The sequence below is a fragment of the Melospiza melodia genome, chromosome 4, assembly GCF_035770615.1.
Source record: "Melospiza melodia melodia isolate bMelMel2 chromosome 4, bMelMel2.pri, whole genome shotgun sequence".
Taxonomy (NCBI): domain Eukaryota; kingdom Metazoa; phylum Chordata; class Aves; order Passeriformes; family Passerellidae; genus Melospiza; species Melospiza melodia.
Window position 1 is genome coordinate 86971248 of NC_086197.1, and position 18367 is coordinate 86989614.

At 35.7% G+C, this 18367-nt stretch overlaps 1 protein-coding gene across 7 annotated transcripts in view; it reads right to left on the reverse strand.

The window, feature by feature from the left end:
- TAFA5 (TAFA chemokine like family member 5) overlaps positions 1-18367 on the reverse strand; it is a 415267-nt gene that overhangs the window by 81818 nt on the left and 315082 nt on the right. For 6 of the 7 annotated variants that reach the window (XR_010027627.1, XM_063155443.1, XM_063155446.1 and 3 more), the window contains one exon: positions 10027-10154. Coding sequence is in view for 6 of the 7 variants with exons in the window: in XM_063155443.1 (XP_063011513.1) it covers positions 10027-10154 (128 nt within the window). In the remaining variant the exon portion in view is untranslated. Of the gene's footprint in view, positions 1-5509; positions 5607-10026; positions 10155-18367 lie in introns of those variants that run through there. The other variant, XM_063155444.1, reaches the window with a different exon arrangement.

The window sequence follows — 18367 nt, forward strand, 5'->3', positions numbered from 1 at the left end:
TAAAGACAGACAGACTCCACAGATTTTGGCCTAGAATAATTTAATCTGCAGTATTGCAATCAGAAACTGATGTGGCTGAAAACTAACCTGGCAAAAAACGATGCCTATTTTGGCATCCCAAACACTTCCACAAGCACTTAGTGCCTGGCCAAAACAGAGGTCAGACATATACAGACAGAGTGAAGTGGGAGAATAGTAATGGGACAGTCTGGCTTTATATTGGTTTAGAGTACCACAAAGCTGCACTATCAGTCAAAAGAAAAGGTCTTATGGTATATGTGGTTGATTGATTTTACTGTCCCACCCTTGCCTGGCTTTATTTGGATCAAGGATCAGTCAGTTTTACACACTTCCAACCTCTTGATTCATCCATGTAATGAGATTGATAAGATCTAATGAAAAAGAGGAATAGCTCAAGCTTTGGGTTGTCACTTTCCCATGACAATGTAAACAGAATTGTTGTTCTGCACACCCCTGCATGCTCATATGCAAGTGGCCAGGAGGAGTAGTTGAAAACAAACAGCTGAAAACTCCTCATAGGCAGGAGCTAACTAGAACAGAAAAATGGCAACTTTATCCTTAAGGTCTGCCTCCAAGGTAAAGAAACTTATGTGCAGACATAATGTTACTGAATATTTCTATTCCAAATGGTTAATGAAAATATAGCAGGGGAATATTGAAAAATAGAAATGTCTGGTCGGTGTCTACCTTTCACAGATTTTCAATAACACTTAACAGCTTAATACTTTTTATGCCTTTGAAACCATTCTTAATAAAGTACTGTTAGACTTTTCACAAGTCTGTCACTTTCTGGGCCACCTCGACCTAGATCAATACACTCCTGTTAAGTGTTATTATGCACTGTTCACAGGTTCTTCATCAGTATCTTGTTGAAATGACAGTTTTCAATATGACAGGCCTTTCTGAATTAACTTTCAAGTATGGTTTTAAGAAATAATGTGTCAAATGTTATTATAAAAATCCCTGAGCTAAAACATTTTTTCATTTTCTTTATTCACTGCTCGTTTTTTTAAGTCCAAGAAATCTAGCTTGCTTTGCATGACTTAAGAGAAATCTTCATGGCCATTCTTAAAAAAGGAAATGTTCCAAAATTGATATACATGTGCAACAACTTCAGTTTCTAACACTTGTGTCATGAACATTTTCATTGTGCAAAAAGGGTGTGTAAGAATTTTAGCATTTTAAATTCTTGGTATTGATATCACATACCAGTTTGCAGCCTTCATAAGTTTACGTTACATGCCCACAAAAAAAATGTTTTAAACTATATACCAAGTTCTGCGTTATTCTTTCCAGCTTTCTTCCTTGTTTGCATTATCAAATCTTTTTTTACACGTGCAAAGTATCCTGTAGTCCCCTTTGGCTCAAACACATGGCGCTCAGCATCTACTGAATCCCTTCTTACAGTGCATTGTGCTACTTAATGCAAGAAATTGCAAAAGTAATCTCCACATTTGTTTCCTCAGATAGTCTCTCTTTGCAGTCACTTATTAAATGAAAATTGATTTTTTCCATATTCATGCAAGAAATCAGTAGCTTCAGACAGTATCAATCTATCATGAAGCATACATGGTAGGAGCAGACAGCACTGTCTCAAATTATCTGATCTAGCAGACGAGGAATGAGATTTATTTGCTTAACACAGACCATAAGTGAAGCAGCACCTTCTGCCTGGCTTCCAGCTGACACCCCACAAGGGCAGTGGTCTGTAGGTTCTATCTTACAGATGCTCACTCTGTGCAAGATCCCATCAATACCCTTAAGTACCTGAAGGCACTAAAATGATAAGTTGAGAAAAACTAAATCACAATTAGAATGTCTGTTTAGCTTAGAATTGTCAAATAGCCCCAATGTTACCATTATTGATAGGGATTTGGTTTATCTGATGCTTTTAGTCCATCTCAGTACTAATTCATAACATGCTTATTTCTTAGACCAGTTACCATGCTATTTCAGTATTTGGAAAGGTTATTTAAATGCAAATGGTGACCAGGGTGTTAAAGAATAATAATAATAAAAAAAAAAGTATCAATATTCACATACACTCTTTGATGGGCCTGCAAATTTTCCAGGTAGATGCCATAACCATCCAATATAGGTGTGCAATTTTTATGCCCCAAGCCTTGCATTTTTAAATTTAGGCTATTTTTTTTAATTTATTTTGGAAAGATGAAAGAGAATCCTAGCCCCATATAAAAACATAATTTTTACTGGTATCTTGGAAAAGGATCCAGTTTAGAAAGAATTTAAAATGAAAGTGTTTTCTGTTTATCAGATTAAATTCTGTTTATCAGGACCAATTTAACAATTTAGACATTCCTTAAAATGCAGCTTTTAAAGCCTCTGAACACTTGAATCTTCTTTCAATTCACAATACATTCGCAATTTATTGTGTGCATTCATACTATCATATAGTAGTCAATGAACTTGCCAAGTTACAGATGTGGTTTTATTTACATTTCAGACTTCTGATTTCAAAAAAAAAAAAAAAAAAAAAAGGAAAAAGAAAAAACCCCAAAGGCTTTGATTGGTGTTTGCTCAAACCCATTAAATAGATTATTGAAAATTACTATTATTGCCTTGGGTAGAAATAGCTTTTGTTTACTTCCTCAAACTGACAGTTCAGACCTCAAATTGATCAAAACATAGCTCATTTTACAGTGCAGTAACTGCTTTCAAATATTGATTAATCTGTATAACAAAGAAAAGCCAAAGTTCATAAGCTTTAATCAGAAACTGGATTTACCTCACTGAATCTAAAGCTGGCCTGTCTCTAAGTTAGCATAGTAATATTGGACTGAATGCTAGAAAACCCAATATGAATATGAGTTAAGTAAGAGGAAACATGAAGGAAAATTTATGTCTGAAACTCTTATCTTTCTAAAAATTGTTTATTTATTTGCACAATAATGGCAATATCTTTGAAAGAGCCCAGGCAGAAGTGAGCATTCATATTTTCTATAGCTTTAAAAAGACAAAAGAAATTAGTATACTATATTTCATTACAATCTGAAAATACATATTCTAAAAGTGAAGAACAAAACTTGAGTTTACCTAATTTCTTCCAATTATTTATTTGAGATGTTAACAAATTATGATTTCACTTTGCATGCCATTTTACTACAAGTCATTTTCGGCACAAATTTTGGTCTCTTTTTAAGCAGTGTGGATAAGTGAATATCAATAGAATTCAGCATTCATGACAGCGGAAGGCGGTTAATCTCTTTAAGGTAGTTCTTTAAGTATCTGACAGCTCCTTTCAACCTAAAGTCTACAAAAATCACAAAATCTTTGCTAGCATTTTGGCTTAGGACTTGATGATTACTTATTTGACGTGAAGAAGTGTATTTTGATAAGGATAACAGAGAATAGAATGTGGAGGTTTCAACATATTGGTATGACAAAGAAGTGCACAGCTTTGAAAAGACTGTACTAGCTGAAGCATTACTAACATGCAAGAAAACCTGTGTATTTTGAAGGAATAGTACAGCCCCTTCATGAAAGGCTTCAGCTTTATGAGGATTTTATTTCTATTTAGATTTCTTTGGGCATGTAGTCCTTAAGACATGGGGCCACAAAGGCATCCTACCACTGTGCTTGTAAATTGTCTAAAGGGGCTATTCTTCTCTAACACAAGAATTAGAAACATGATATTTAACTTTTCTGAGAATTACGACATCCAATTCCCACACTACCTTTCTTGGAAATTAACAGCAAAGAATCTATTTCCAACACTGTCAATGATGACACATTTGCAGATTAGGATACCTTTTGTAAACAATGAGAATAATGGAAACTCCTCAAAGCATTAAAATATCTTGTAAGCCAAGGAAATATATAGGTTGAATCTAGGCCTTGTGGCACACATCTATAGAGTGGCCATTGAAGCATGTGGTTATATCATGTAAAGAACTGGTATCTTTCTCTCATAATTTATGTTAGTACTACCAAGAACATCAAATTAATACAAAACTATTTAAAGGCTCAGTTAAATCACTGTACAATGACTAGGACTGATTCTATAGATATGCTGTTGCATTAGAACGAGATGCTAATTAAAAGTAACCTAATTCTGCCAGTTCATATGTACAGTAACAGATACAGATATCATGATTTTTTGATCTCAACAAGACTGCCAAAGTTATTCTGCAGAAAGTGTTCATGTTCTACCCTTTCTCAGTTTGGTGTGTATATATGAATAGTAGAACACATCAATGTTTTAACATACATAAGTTATTTCAGGCTAACTTCCAGTTAAGTGGTGTGGTCTCGGAAAATCTTAATCAAATGTCAATTTCAGAAGAACACTACTGAGACCTGAGTTAGTTTTAAAGGATTTTGTGATGCATAATGCTTGGTGAAGCAATGGACTCAGAGCTCAGAAAACTGGCTGTCAGAGGGACTTAAGAATGCAAATGATTCTTTGTGGAAATAAAGACAGAGGTTTTCTTAAACCAGATTTCCAGACAACCAACTAGAAACTAAGAGTGAGTATATCTGAGCATGACCCAAAATAGTTGATGATGTATTTCACCACAAAAGTGTATTTGTGAGAGCCCTTTCAGCTGCTCTTAAGATCTCCCACAAGACAGTGGCAGGCATGCCATCATGAAGAGGGACACACAGAAAAGACAGAGAAGACATAGGGACTCAAAATTTATAAGCTCATGGGATTTGAAGCAAAGATAGTCCCATAGGTTAAATACAGACAAAGATCCTGATTCTCCAACAGTTGACTACAAACAATGAAAAATTCAGGATCCTAATTTCCATCTTGTTTCTGAAAGCTAATACTTGGCTTGGAGTGAGGGGATAAACCAGGCCGTGGAAAAGTGTCCTCTGTAATCTTGGTCCATATGTAGTGATCCTGTTACAATTTGGACAGCGAAGGAGCTTAGCAGATGAATTGCTGACAGATCTATAGAGTGGACACTGAAGCACATGGCTATGATGTGTAAAGAATTGGTATTATCGTATCTGTTTCATAAGTTGACCACTTCTGACAAAAGGGAGGGGTGAAAATTAATTTGGCATGGCATGCATGCAACATTTCACTGCTTTAAACTGGTGCTGCCTGAAAGCTTGTTTTGGGAGGTATTGTATCCTGGAATGACACAGAACTAGAACTGGCAGGATGTCAAAATACTTCCAAAACCAGCTTAACCAAATGAAATCAGCTGAGCTGTGGAGATGTGAAATGCACATTTAGAAAGACTCAGAGCTGGAATGTAGGTGAGGCTAAATACAGGAACACCAGTGTTATGTGAATACCTAACAATAGCAGGAATATTACCAATAAGGACATTTATACATAACAATATTTTTATTTCTAAGTTAATCTGAACTGATAAGCTTCTTAAAATGTTAAGTCAGGACTTCCAAATTCACTGACCTATGGAGCTAAGAATTGTTAATCTTATTTCTACTGCTGGGGAAACTGAGGCAGAGAGGTTCAGTGACTTACCCAAGGCCACAGAGGTAGTCACTGTCAGAGCCAGGATTAGAGCTCAGGAGTTTCTGGCTCCCAGTTCCCAAGCTCAGACGACTAGATCATGGCCTCAGGATATATCCAGCTGATCTTCCGTCTAAAAAAAAGTAAATTCTCAAGTATGTTACAAATATGTAACATATATAGATATATATGTATATTTATATGTGTATACATATATATATATATACTTTTTACCTGAATGTAAGGATATGAGTGAAAACACATTGCTCATAAGTCAGTGCTGAAAATCATACCAGTATATTTTATCTGAGTTACCTTAATCATACATATATGTATGATAAAGCTTTGCTGAAAAAAATTATGATTTAAATTACAGCCAATACAAATATGTATTGTATTTTTCAGGGTAAGGAACAAATGCCTTTCCAACCCAGCCAGCATGTCATTTATATTAATGGTGAGGCATTCATATTAATGATAAGTTGCTCTGTGTGTAAGTAAACTCTATTAAGAAAGTCAGGTCCCTTGGTGGAGCTAGATCCTTAGTAAATTTTACTAGCTAAGCACTGAGCTCCATGTCAGAGTAATTACACCTTTTATCCACTGTGAGCTCTCTCTTAGCTTCTCCATATTCCTTAATTTCCCACTTCAGCTAATTTAGCAGTAAAACCACAAAGGTTTAAAAGGTTAGCTGCCGAGGAACTGGCGCATGAATGTTCTGTTAAGCTCCGTGCATTGAAATCACATTATGTAGAAGAAGGAATTAATTAAGTAACAATTAGGTAGCGATGGATCATTGACAACATATCTACACTTGGGTGCTAAAAATTAATTTCCCCTGTAAAAACAATACATTCTGCATCTTCTCATCTATACACAAGCAAGTTTTACACTTGAAATATAAAATGGAAAGGCCCTTCAGCAACTTATTTAAAAAAAAAAAAAAAAGAGGCACATCTTCTGGCACTATTAAAACTATTAAATATTTTTAAAAATCATATAGCTTAATTTTAGTAATTCATTGGAAAAGTAACGACGATAGCAAAAGGAGAAGAAATTTTTAAGGGCAGGAGATTTTTAAGTGACTGTAAGGACATTTGTTATATGAAAGCACTTAGTATGCTAAAATTGCTAACAATTGTGTAGTATTCTCTTGCTATCTTCTTTTGCAAGCTGCCATATTGTTTCCTTGCATTGACAGTCAGCCTCTTAATACACAGATTGGCAGTTAGCCCAGTCGGTCCTCAATTCTAAAAGCCTCTTAGCAGATGAAAAATCTTTGGGTCATTCACACCTTGTAGAAAGAACAACAGGGCAGAAGTGACATCCAGATCCATTTAGAGTACACTTTGATTCTGATTTTCCTTTGCCTTGCACCTTGTGTAGTCATTTATAGCTTTGCAAAGTGAGCACAAAATGGATATAAAACACTGCTACTCATGTGAGGAGAGAATTCTGATTTGGTTGCATTATTTCCAGAGGTGATCACAAAAAGTGCCAGCCAGTTGAAAAATCTGGCTCTGCATAGAAAGTGTAAACAATTTTGACACAAAATATAAAGTAAAAAGCAGCAGCCCTTTCCAAATATTTTACATAAATTGCACTTTTTTTTCAGCGATGGGTATGTTCACTTGCTATTTGCTTGGAATTCTCATAGAAAGAATACTAAATGCTTAACTCATCTACAGAAAACAAATCTTATTTCTTCCTTTCTTTTTAAGAACCATATTTAACTATGAGTCCTAAAGTATATTCTCACTTAAAAGGGAGCTCATGTCATCTATAAGATCTCTACAAGTCCTATCTTCCCACATGCTGCTTCTAAACCCAGTACTTAAAAGGTTGCATTTCTACAAAACCTCCTGGAATCAATGTGAAAAGCTGGTATTATCACAACAGCTGGTCTCAGTCCATCAGAGTTCAACACTGTTCTGACTTTAGTATGGGTGACAAATTACTGTCAGCATTGATCAGTGGTATCTCTGCTATACGACCTGCTATCAGTATGATAGCTCAGTAACTACTACCAAAAATCTCTTTGAGATGCAAGCTATATCAGCAGGAAAGGGCTGTTGATATTGGATTAATGAATGTGTTTTAACAAAATTGACAGTTAAAAAAATGAAGGACCTAATCTGGATGTTGCTGGAGATGTGGTCAAAAATTATTTCTACTTCAGAACAGGATACAGTAACTAATTCACTATGTCTGGACATTTTTTCCCCCATATTATCTCGTGATCATTTTTCTGGCCCTTCCCAGCCAGATGTCCTTCCTACCACTCTTAAATACGATAGTGCACGGCAATTCATGTGTTGATTAGGAGCAGAAACAGCAGTTACTGCATTAGCAGCTGTTGAGCTGAGAATATTGCTACAGTAAATAATGCCTCTTAGCGTTTATGTTGGAATTTTTTTCTTTCTTTTAATCACAGTCATGAATTTCATGGAGCCATCTTATGACACAGTTTCCAAATCTACTACCATAGTCCAAAGCTTACTCCTCAACCAAGCAGCCAAAGAACATTTTAAAAAAATTCTTAATATTTTACTAATAATGTACTATAGGCTAGAATTTATTGCAGGGTTTTGCATTTGTTTTTCTTCTTGTCTTTTTTCCCCTCTCCCCCTTCTGCATTCAGAGCTTCTGTAAGATTCTGAGTTGCTAGTCTGGCTTGACTGGAAAGTACTGTGTGTTTGTTGTGTGTCTGCATGTGTGATACCAACTGTTGAAGACTGCTTGATGTTAGATGAGGACTTATGCTCAGAGCTGTTCTACAGTTGTCTCTCTGGCAAAATCTTTCCTTACCAATGACAATGATGTATCTGTGTGGGGAGAGTCTGTTTTACAATATTACACTTGCCGTGGTCTTAATTTTACTGATGGGGCATGATTATGATTTCATTTACATTAATCAAATTCATGAGTCATTCCATTCATGTCAATAGCATTAAAGAGCTATAGAGACAAGTAAGAGTTCAGAATCAGGCTTCTGGTGTTCAATCTAAAAGCATATCTGAATCACTTCATTAAAGACAGAAACTGAAGGATAGATCCTCTGCTTACTTTCCATTACTCAGTCATGCCATTAGCATTAAACATCAAATAAAGAGCAAAAATGACAGCTGGCAATGTGTCACAGTACAAGGATTTTCCGTTTACCTCAGATACAGAAAACACCCCTGAATTAACAAGATTTAAGACTACAGTCCAAGTATGACAACCTTATGGTATTAGACCTCCTGGCCCTTGAATGTTGGCAATAATGTTTAAAAACTTTTTCCTTCCCTTGTTTTTTGGTTTTTTTTTTTTTTTTTTTTTTTTAATGCCACTCTTACATAACTTGAATGCAAAAATATTTACATAGCTTGAATACAAAAGATCTAAAGGCAAACTATATTTAAGTAAAACCTGAGAGACGAGTTAAGTTTTATAGCCCTGTCCATAAGGAATATCGTATCTGATAAATACAAAAGCATAAAAGCTGTGATCACAAGACATAAAATTTGTTTTGCAGGTATCTTATAAAGTATGATCAAATCTCCTTTAAAAAAAATGAAATAACATTATTTTTTTAAAAACAGGCATTCTAAACAATAAGAGTTTTTATACTGCGGTCTGTCTCCTTCTCAGACAGAGAAATTGTGCAGGGAATGATGGGCATTAATTTAGTCCTCACTGATAAGTACTTTTAAGACTAAATATTCTTGAAATTGCACTTATTTAAATTATACTCAAGCTCCCTGTAAATCTAAAAAAAGATTATAAGGACGGGAAATAATTTCAAGAGGCCTAGCGAGTTAGCAGAAAATTGCTCTATTATACTTCTTCAAATTTTTTCCATTTATTAAGTCAAAGAATTACTGGCATTTGAGAACATTTTCTAGAAATCTGATACATTATAAGCCCTAGAAACTGTTACAGTTATATATACTTTCAGCTTCACCACAGGCACATACCCCAAGATACCTAATCAGAGAACTGAGAAGTAATACAAACCAGGGCCAAAGCAAGCTGGGAAAAGGGATCTTTTGCTATATTTTCTGTAGATCTCACTGAAAACCAAAGATCTATCTGAGCAACTTGTTTTTCCAGTAGGGCCGGAATTGCAAAAATATTTTCTTTGGAACTCCTAGAGAAAGCTTTCTTTTCACCCTGTTAGACCACACAGTGAGTTTTACACCCTACACTAACACAGCGTAAGTTTGTGTATGTTGAAACAATAAGATAATGTCTTCAGGCTGGATACAAATGTTAGTTAAGCCACTGGTGTCTTACCAGAAAACCTTGATATAATATCTACTCTTAGTAACAATGGGAATTACTCTTAGAAACCATGGGAATGATACATTTTCCTTTGTTATCTTTTCCAGTGTTGTACTTTGTGATAATATTGCTGTGTATTTCAGCATGCACACTTGGGCACACAGATTAATTATGAGGCAATAAACTTTACATAAAAGTGCTGAAAAACAATTAAAAATCTCACTTGCTTTTCAACAAAGCAAAGTGAGCAAGAAATTGAAGAAGTATAGAACAGAGAAGTCACCTACCGTGGTTGTCTTTATCCGTCCTCCTGGTTGTGTACAGGTCCAGCCTGATTTATTGATTAGCAAATCACAGCCTTCTCCTTCTAAACATGGAAGCATTTCACACCACTGTTTTGTTTTGATAATTCGTGCTATGAAAAAGAAAAGGAAGAAGAAAAAAAAAAAACCAAAAACAATTGGCAGGAGAATTCACATTTTACTTATCTCTAAACACTTTCTCATTTGAGTTGTCTATTTGCATTATCTGATAATTCAGCAATAGTTTATGATGTAGATAGCCCTAGGCAGTTTACAAAATTATTTACAACACCTCCTGTGCCAACAAATTTAATTTCAAACTTAAAAACCAACAAAAAAAAAAAAAAAAAAAGACAGCTTTATTATAAATCAAAAGAACATAGAAAATCGCTCTTTTTCTAATTTTATGTTCCTTCCAATGAAGGAAACATTGTTGGGGAGGATTAATAATTGGAGACCTACTATCCTATATAATAATTTTGGTGCCCCACACCTGTGATCCATTGTGTTAGACTCTCTACAAACAGAAGATAGACCTTATCCTGAAGTGCTTACACTGAAAATAGACATGCAGAAGCATGCAGGGGAAAGAGAAAAGCTATAATAAACAGAGGGGTTGGTTTAATGACAGCTATTGAGAAATTCTGTGATACTTGCAATAGTGGGGTGTAGTCAAGGGCAGAAACTAGGAACATAAGAAGGACAGGTACTGAATGAAGCCAAGGTTGAGAAACTACGGGGAGGGAGACAATAAGCTGAGGGAAAAGACAGGACCAAACAGCCTATTACTCCAAGGGAAAAAAAGAAGCCTAGTTAGGAAGGTTTCTGACAGAAAGCTGGTGTGATACATGTTTCGTGTCTACCCTCAATGCTTGTGTCTCTGGCAAGCCAGTTCTGCAAAATTTCCACAAGGTCATACGCAGCATGTAGTCTTGGAACAACAGAGCCCTGACTGCAATAAAGTAAAAGCAAAGGAGTTGTGAGGAGAATTTTTTCCTCAAGGTAGGAAGAGAAGGAGCTTTAATACCCGTAGACCTCTTTCTGGACTATAATGCTACTTCTTTTGAATTCACCTTTGCAATACCTGGGTTCCTTCTCATAGAATAGCAAACAATATTACTAATATCTGGTATTCTGTTATTCTTTCACTCTTCACTGAAGACAATATTGTACAGTGGAATATTTAGCATACTTTTCACAAAATACATATACAGAGAGACACTTGCACGGTGCCATATACTCATGCTAAACAAAGTAAGGTCTCCCAGACTAACTTTTGCTCAAACTTTAAGGCTTTCAATCTGCAGAAAATGGTCCTGTCCCTCTACGGATCATCTCACCAGTTCTTAGCTGCACTATAGGAAAGCTTCAGCACTTCAATTTATACATGTGTCCTAGCATGCAAGGCCAGAACTTGTCCCACATAGAGGGACACAGATCATGCCTTCCTCTATGTTGATGTGTGACACCAATACACATAAAAATCCTTCAGTAATCATAAGCCCAACAAAAAGAGAACTACAGGAGAACTACTTAGTGAAATAAGAGTACAAGAAGCTTATGCTGAACCAAATTAATTTGGGGTCCAAGAAGACTAAAATTAGGCATTTATCCCAGTGGCAGCTGCAGGTTTATGCTCACCTGAACGTGTGATTCAGCCTGACTTCTTCTGTCTGGAGCTACTTAAGAATACAATTCCCAATGCCACTGAATCATGGCAAGAAAGAGAAGTGCAATTTAAAGTTTTTAATAAAACCATTTCCAATATTTCGTCACAAAACAACTTGTGTCCTCAGCTCTGGTATAATTGTTGGTAAGCTCTAGTAATATAACAAAACCTGATTTCTTTCAGTGGAAGCTCAATCTGGAATTCATATTAATATTTTAATTATAAAACCTCTTTAGCACTGAAATGTCCATATAGGAATTTGCACTGTTCATTAGCCAACATATAAATCAATGGTGAAATGATTCATAACTACATTTTTTTGAAGCAACTCTGCTAGGCTGTTTAGCACATAATACACAGAAATGTGGATTCTACTTGGGCACCAGAGGTACTGTTCTACTGATAACTGGATCATATCAGTTTTTGAGAATAACTCCTCCTTTGTATCAGATAAAAGCCTCATCCTTTCAGTGAAGGTCTGCATCCAGTTACAGGCTTAACAGGAGAACCTCAGTAAAATGCTAATGCCAAATCTGACCTACTTGCATGCATATCTTTCTTAATTCACATATCAAAATGGCTATTTCTATAAATGTTTCAACAATATGAGGAATCACTGAAAGACTGAATAGTAAGCTAAATTCAGAAATATCCACTAGATTGCTTTACTATCTCAGCTAGGAGGTTTTCCTGGAAACATGACTTGAAGTAATTTTATTTTAAAAAAGTATATCTGAATTACTCTTCATGTTTGCTTGGTTGCTATTGATATTATCACAAATCCATGGGGTCCTTGCTCTGATATATTGGCTATACCCACACGAATTTAAAACACACCAAGGGTATTTTACAAAACATAAATTCTAAAACATTTCTGTGCTGTGTATAGAGCAGCTCACGCATTTAGGCTTGAGAATCAGAACTTCTTTTGTAGGGAAAATCTAGCTAGCTCACCTGATTTAAAGCTAATCAGTATCAAAACTGTGCCTCCTCAGCCTCCACTTCCTCTTCCAATCCTGCTTCCTGCTGAGATCTCCTCCCCATTACTGGTTTTATGTCCCTTTAATTCTGCTTTTCACCCACCCACTGCTTTGCTTCAGGAGCCTCACCAACACACAGAGCCTCACTCACATTGCCACGAGGGAGGCCTGTTCTTGTCTGCAGGACTACATCTATTTTTGCATTTTCACTTTTCAGTTTGCACATTGTATCACAGTACGAGAGTGAGGCTCAATGTATAATATAGGAAGGGAGCAAAATGTACAACAATTTTTATCAGCATAATATCAAAGAATTTTCATCAGAAATTGAAACTGAGTTATACGAGTCAAAGCAAAGGGATATAGTGTGTTTCCTGAGGCACTATAGTTGCCTTTTTACTGTGTGTATTCACCAGGGGTGTAATTCAGCCCTCTGCAGACAAGAGAGCAAAAAGCCTATCAGCTTCTTCAAATCCACTCTGAGCTCCATTATGAAGAATTAAATGATGCACAGGCTTTGTGCAGAGCTTCTGCAAAGAACGGAATTTCAGCTTTAGAATCTGTGCTGACACTACCTTGCATCCCCTAAGAAGGGCTGTGCCTCTTCACTCACACTGGAGAGAACAGGCACTGACGTTGCTCAGCACATGGTAGAACTGCTTTCCTGGGTAGAGAACAAATGGACTCTATCCAAGGGGTTTTCATGAAAATGGTCTTGAGGCATTGGATGCAAGCAGATGTTGTATCAACATCATGACAAACTACCTACCAATGTGATCTTAACTGTTTTGTCAGACAGAAAAACTTGTAATCCAATTATTTGTAGAAAAAGTCTCCATTCATGATCAGTACAGTCTAATATAAGGCTGCTCAACTGAGTAGTGTTTCAGAACACCACAGATTGTTTTCTGCTAAATACTGCAACTATATAAGCTTTGTCAGGCCTCTCACCTGGTTTAATAATATATAAATGTCATAATATTAATATATTCTCTATGGAAGTATTATATAATTAATATATATATCTATATATCTATATCTATATATCTATATCTATATCTCTATCTCTATCTATATCTATATCTATATCTATATCTATATCTATATCTATATCTATATCTATATCTATATCTATATCTATATCTATATCTATATCTATATCTATATATATTTCCCATGGAAAATCAAGTTTATCTTCTAATATTCGTTTCCCAGATTCAACCCACACTCAGGGAATTATCAATCTCTGCATCTTTAGTCAATCTTTTAACTGAAAATCATCAACTATTTGTGATAGCAAAAAACTAAGTCTTGTTCGGCAGCAGTAAATACAAAAACTTACAGTCATCTAAAATATGGTAAATTAGAACACTCAGATTGTTGCAGTTTGTTGTCTTTTTTTTTTTAATGTTGGGAAATGAATTAGGGAAATAAAAGTAAAAATGTACTTTATTTTCCCTGAATAAGAATACTGATTGAGACAGCATTTGGATACTGATACTTATGATTTCAGAATAAATTATGCTTCTCTGCATAAAAAGTGGTGTGCAAAGTGAATATTTATAACTTTTTTCATGTATTTATGAAGTATAATCCAAACCATGATGGATGAGCCTAAATAAAGTAAAAAAGAAGCAGCAAAGGAGATACACTGAAGTAAGGACTAGGGAGAATTTTTCCCCAGCAAAACATATTTTGAAACATACTTCTTCAATGAGAACTTAGCTCAACTATACTTTTTCCTGAATGATGTTCTTCTTCACATTATGTTTTATTCAATGGTAATTTTTAGCATTTAATACAAGTTGTAAAACATACATTGGAAAAAATATTTCCTCTTTGAATTTCATATATTATTTCACAGTGGCTTTCCTTGAGCTTTGAAGAAAGCTGATCAGCATAGAAAATTCCCAAGGTTCAGAAAGGCCTTTGGCTTCACCACTTTAGAAGTACATAGAAAAATGCATTCATCTTGGTGTATTTTGCTTGTCCTATTAACACTGAATAGGACCACATCTTTTATAATTATTCACCTTCAAATGATCCCAATTGTTTTCATAATCCCACTCATCTCCTACCCTTTTTAAATTTTTATCTGATATTTTTCCTTTTTCCATTTTTTTTCAACCCTAGCTTTTTTCTCTGACCATTTCCCTCCTCTGCCTGACTCAGTACATATACACTATCTACCTATCAAAGATGCCCAAATACCTTGCAGAACTTCCTATGTTTAGCATAGTTTTATTGATGACTGGTAAATGCTGTTCATTGTCCTCATTGTGCACAGAGGTTAATCATCTTGAGCAAGGTCACACAAGAATTTGTTGCACAGCTGGAAACAAAACCTCTGAATTCTTAGTGATCACTAGACTGGAGACCTTTGTGTGTCCCCTCTTCCTTCAGAGACAGAGTGTACTTTAATATGCATACATAAAGAAATTAAACAACAATAAAAATATTCAAAGTATTATTCTTTCAAAAACACATATCAGTTAAATTGCAGCAGCAGGATAAAGGCCATCTGAAAGACAAACTGAATCACACCACTCTAAGATACTGCAATCATGAACTGTCTTTAGAGCAGCAATTTGACTGTAATAGTGTAGAAGCCCCAAATGTCATTCTACTTTACAACAAGGAAACATCACAAAGCTTGGATACCATTTACAGCAGTCATTCTGCTTCCTTAGAAAGAATTGAAGCACTGCTAATTCACAAAGAGTTAGACTGTCTCAATTATTTATAGGGCATCTAGACCAAAGACTATTTAGTTCTAAGAACAGCAATATAGCAATGTCTAGACACCTATTTTATCATTTAGCTCTTGCTGTCAAGATTGGGAGGGATGCTTTAGCTGAGGTTGAGAAATATATGGGAAACAGTGATCTCCTGTGGGCTACAAAGACCAGGCAAATTGAGACCAGGTAACTAGATCATGAGTAAAAGATTGAATGACAGGGCAGAGGCTTCTCCTACAGCTCATCCAATCATAGTTCCACTGAGCGATAAATCTTATTGCAACCCCTGGGCTGTGAAAATACCATCACTGTTCACCTGTATCCCAGAAAAGAATGACAATCTGGCTTTATCAGGAATTATTCAGATTGCACCTTGTACAACATGTATTTAGGAGGAGCAGGATAATACCTAGGAGACAATCTCTAAATTATATAGCCATCCATATTATCCCAAACAAAGACTCCTTAAGAGACATCACTGCCAGTAACATGAGTGGTCCCTAGGAATTTAGCTGATTTACCTGGTATAAGAAGTTGTTGGGTTAAACTGAGTGAAAGCAGGAAGCTTGGTAAACCACTGATGCAAAAACTACTTGAAAACACTTTGAAAAAGTAAGACCAAACTTAAACTACTGCATTTAGAAAGGCATTATTGTATTTGTTCAATTTTATTACTTACTTATTGTTTTCCGTATCTTCATAAGACTCTGAAATAAATATATACTGACAGCTTAAAAATAATTACACAAAAAAAACCCTGAAGTACAATCCAGATTCTAGGAGCACTCTCATGAAATTCAATAGCTCTTATCTTTTTTTCCCTTCAAATAGAAGAATTTCCTCATTATGATACCCCAAACAATAAATAAATAAACAGTGAAAAGCATGTGAGACTAAATGCAAAAGAACATGATACCTGTTTGCAGTGTAGAAACTAGAATGTATTTTTCTGGCCTCTGTCTTTTCAGTTCTTGGAAAACTTTAATACTATTTGACTCAATGATATAGTGATAGGTTCCTTACATTAGTCAACATCCAGATGTTCAAATATTTGTATGACAGAAGTATTATCCTAACACTGGAAGTGTTCTACAAATCAGTTTCACTGTTTCCATTTTACTTTTCAAGGGCCAATATTCTTCTAATTGCTCTCATTTGAAATTATAATACATCTCTGCATTTGTTCTCAACTCCTCAGCCTCTCACTGGCAAATAGCACTCTCAGTGGCAAAATTGCTCACTTGGAAAAGTAATGCAGCAAATATAACATGTATTTTCCAACTGCCTACAAAGCAGTCAAACAGAAACAGAAAAAAAAAATTATTATCATTTAATACATTTTACAGGGTCACAACAAGCATCCTGACAGCTATAATAAATGATGAATACAGATAAAATTTACATGTTGAAATTGATTTAGGGACAATACATGTGCTTCTAGTCTCTTCAAAACCAGCATTTTCTAACTAAACATTAAAAATGTCAGTCTTTTGAATAGGCAACTTGGCCTACAACTTTGCCCAGGATTTCAGTGTTTGAATATCCACAGATGTGCATACTCAATGGTTTTCAATCTGTGAATGATCTTACTGCTTTGTTGTCTGTGGGTAGTTAGCATTTGCCATCTAATAAGAGATGCTAATAGAGCACCTACCCTAGAGAAAGCCTTTGTCAGGACTCAGTGTTTTCTGTTTCTGTCCCCTGCTGTTCTGCTCTGCTGTATTCAATTAGTGCGCTGTAAGCAAAGTAAAAATTACTAAAAATCTGATCAGTGATATGCCAGCAAAGAATCCTTCCGAGATCAGGTTTTCATCACATTTCACTTTACTGCCAGCACACTGAGAACAGCAAATTTCACTGGAGAGGGACAGAAATTTCAGACCCAAATAAGAGAATTTGAAGATTGCAGCAAAGAATAGACAAGGGCTAAAATGGGAAGTAGTGGGAAAACAGATACTAGGAAAAAAAATAGGCAAGAAAGGAAGGAAAAAGAGGACAAACCCCATTTATATGTAGTAACTACTGAAGCTAACAGGCAAGGTCAAAAACTTGAGGAACTTGTTCAGTGGAGTCAGTATGACAATGAAGGTAAGTAAAGGAAAAAGACCAGAACATATTGGGTTTTCTTCTCTTAAGTACACCAGCTTCATTCCTCCTGATCATATGAGCAGAGAACTGCAGTGGAAGACCAGATTCACTATGGTTAAAAGTCAAATGAGGACTGACCCGCTCCTCACTGCCATCCCCACATTATGCAGAGAAGGCTGGGCAGCTGTGGAAGAGGGAGAAGGACCCTCAGAACTCTCATAGCTCTGACACATGTGAACATACAAAAGTAACCACTAAATATACAGTGAAGCAAGAATTTTAAGGAGGACAGTACAGTAATAATTAAACTTGCTCTGGGTTACATGGTCAGAGTTTTCACAAAACACTAAACACACACTGAAATTATAGTCAAGGATCAAGGTCCTTCTTGGGACTCCAGCTGTAAAGCATTCATGTACCCAGTCTTACTGGGTACCTTTATGAACTCTGTACATGCTTAGTGAGGAAAATTTAAAAAGAAAGAAAAAAAAAAAAAAAAGGAAAAAGAAAACAATAAGCACTCTCCATTTGACAATTGATTTGCTCAGGCAAAACAATGAGAATCAGAATGTGAGATTTCATGTGCCTGAGGACAGAAATTTGTTAGTCTTTAATCTTTTGACAGCTGTTTCTGGGAATTTTAGTTAATGTTCTTCATGTGAATTCAAAGGACAGGCATTTAGCTGAGTGGTTCTGCTATGGCCCTCACTGCTTTTAGTGCTTTCCAAGTCTAGTGTCAGCATGTGTACTGCAGCTGTGACATGGTGGTGACATTTTATTGTACACTGAAAGAGATAATAATTCAGCTGTTCTCAAGTACAATGGGCTTCCTTTGTCAACAACCAGAGCAA